General features: G+C 62.8%; 1 protein-coding gene across 1 annotated transcript in view; it reads left to right on the top strand.

Annotated features, from left to right (window-relative positions):
* LOC101657931 (plasmolipin) overlaps positions 1 to 1,798 on the top strand; it is a gene marked incomplete at its 5' end in the record, with an annotated part of 24,043 nt that overhangs the window by 17,663 nt on the left and 4,582 nt on the right. Inside the window, one exon of the mRNA XM_045293896.1 lies at positions 845 to 1,018. Within this exon, the coding sequence (XP_045149831.1) occupies positions 845 to 1,018 (174 nt within the window). The remainder of the gene's footprint in view (positions 1 to 844; positions 1,019 to 1,798) is intronic.

Below are 1,798 nucleotides of genomic sequence, written 5' to 3'. Positions count from 1 at the left end.
TGCCCCCAGAGAGCCCCACCTAGGGGAGGCATAGGGCCTGTCCACTGGGATGAGTTCCCGGTGGCCAGGAGGGCCAGGCAAGCTCTATGTCTCCGCTGGGTGGGACGTAGCCTCTTCTGGACTCCGAAAAGCCAACCTTCTGTCACTCAGTGTGTGCCTGGTTCTAATTGAGTGCTTTATGCACCTGAGCTCTCATGGTCCAGAGAGCAGCTCCGAGGAGGCGCTTTGGTCATTATCCTCATCTCCCGGGAGCTAACAAAGCCCAGGGGGGTCGAGAGCTTGCCCAAGGTCACCCAACTGGTGGGGGATCCCAACTTTGAGCCAGGGAGTCAGCTCTAGACTCCATGCTCGTAACCCCTGGAAGAGTCTGGTTTGACCTGCCACTGAGCATCTCTGAGGCCCACTTTGCCCTGGCTGATGGGGAGGGAGACACCTTCCAAAAGGAGTCAGAGAAGGTGGGCCAGGGGGGGGGATCACCCTGAGGACACATCTGCTGGCTAGCAGGGAGGTGGACACGTCGGTTCTTGTTCCCATCTCTGGGGCTGGGGCTGTTTCTAACCCCAGGGATGGTCAGTCTTCCAGCAGCCTTTCCGGGCCTCTGCCAGGGGCCTGGCCCTGTGCCACCATGATGCCACCCTGGCCAGTGCTCAGCCCTGAAGTCTAGTCCTGCCTGGGGGGCCACGTTCGCGGGAGAGCCCTGTCACAGCTCAGCTGAGGCTGGCCCCCAGCACAATGCCTGCCAGGTGGCAGGAGGCATTTGCTGACGGACTGACCAACTCACTGAGGGTGCACTGGGTCTGACCAGGGCCAGGGGGCCCCTGAGAGACCTCTCTTGTCCTTGCAGGTGCTGGGGCTGCTGGTGTGGGCTCTCATTGCCGACACGCCGCACCACTTGTATCCGGCCTATGGCTGGGTGATGTTTGTCGCTGTCTTCCTGTGGCTGATGACAATCGTTGTCTTCCTGTTCTACCTGTTCCAGCTGCACCTGAGGTTCTACACGGTGCCCTGGCCGCTGGCGGTGAGTCTGGCAATGGCTGTGCCTGGACCCTTGGCTGGCACAGAGGGACCAAGGCCGTGGAGGCTGGGCCGGGGGAGGGTCGGTCAGCGGTGTGGGGTTGGTCTTTCTGAGCCCTGAGGACCAGTGGGCAGCCATGGCGAGCAGAGAAGGACCCAGGCTGGAATCGCCCCCAAGAAGGACGCTGAGCGGAGGGGCCAGCATTTGGATTCAGACAACATGTCTGAAGTCTCATGACCATTTTCCTTTTGGGGTGCCCAGTTGCCCAGACTCTCTGCCCAGCTGCCTCCAGGGTCAGGGCCGTGCAGCCTGGGGTGGGGAGCTGGATCCCGGGCAGAGTGCGCACACAGCACGTGCCTGGGCCCGGCTCTGAGGGAGGGCCTGTTCTTCGTATGACCTGGAACAGCCCTGCAGCTGGGCCGGAGGCAGTCCCGGAGCGGTGGCGAGAGAGGCGCATGACCGTGGGTCAGGCTGCTTGGGCACTGGGCAGCGTTGTTAGGGAGTCAGTGTCCTTCCAAACACAGGAAACGTGAGTCACCCTGGGGACAGATGGGGTTTGTGAGCTCTGGACATGGCTGCCAGGAGCCAGGCTTGGAGGAGGCCTGCTTCCCTGCCCCCTTCCCGGGACCGTCCCAGAAAGAAACCAGACATGCGGGGGCTGGGGGTGTGGGTGTCCTGTGTGTCCCAGGCACAGGTGTGGGGCTCCCTCCATGGGTGCCCCTGGGGTCCCTTGCCTCTCGGAGGCCTGGAATTGCTCCCGCAGAGCCACAGCCTGGCAACCCC

This window comes from Echinops telfairi, unplaced genomic scaffold, assembly GCF_000313985.2.
Source record: "Echinops telfairi isolate 266 unplaced genomic scaffold, ASM31398v2 ScPeMD7_2291;HRSCAF=2852, whole genome shotgun sequence".
In the NCBI taxonomy this organism is placed as follows: Eukaryota; Metazoa; Chordata; class Mammalia; order Afrosoricida; family Tenrecidae; genus Echinops; species Echinops telfairi.
The sequence above is the reverse complement of the archived record's forward strand: the minus strand, read 5'-3'. Positions and strand labels throughout refer to the sequence as shown.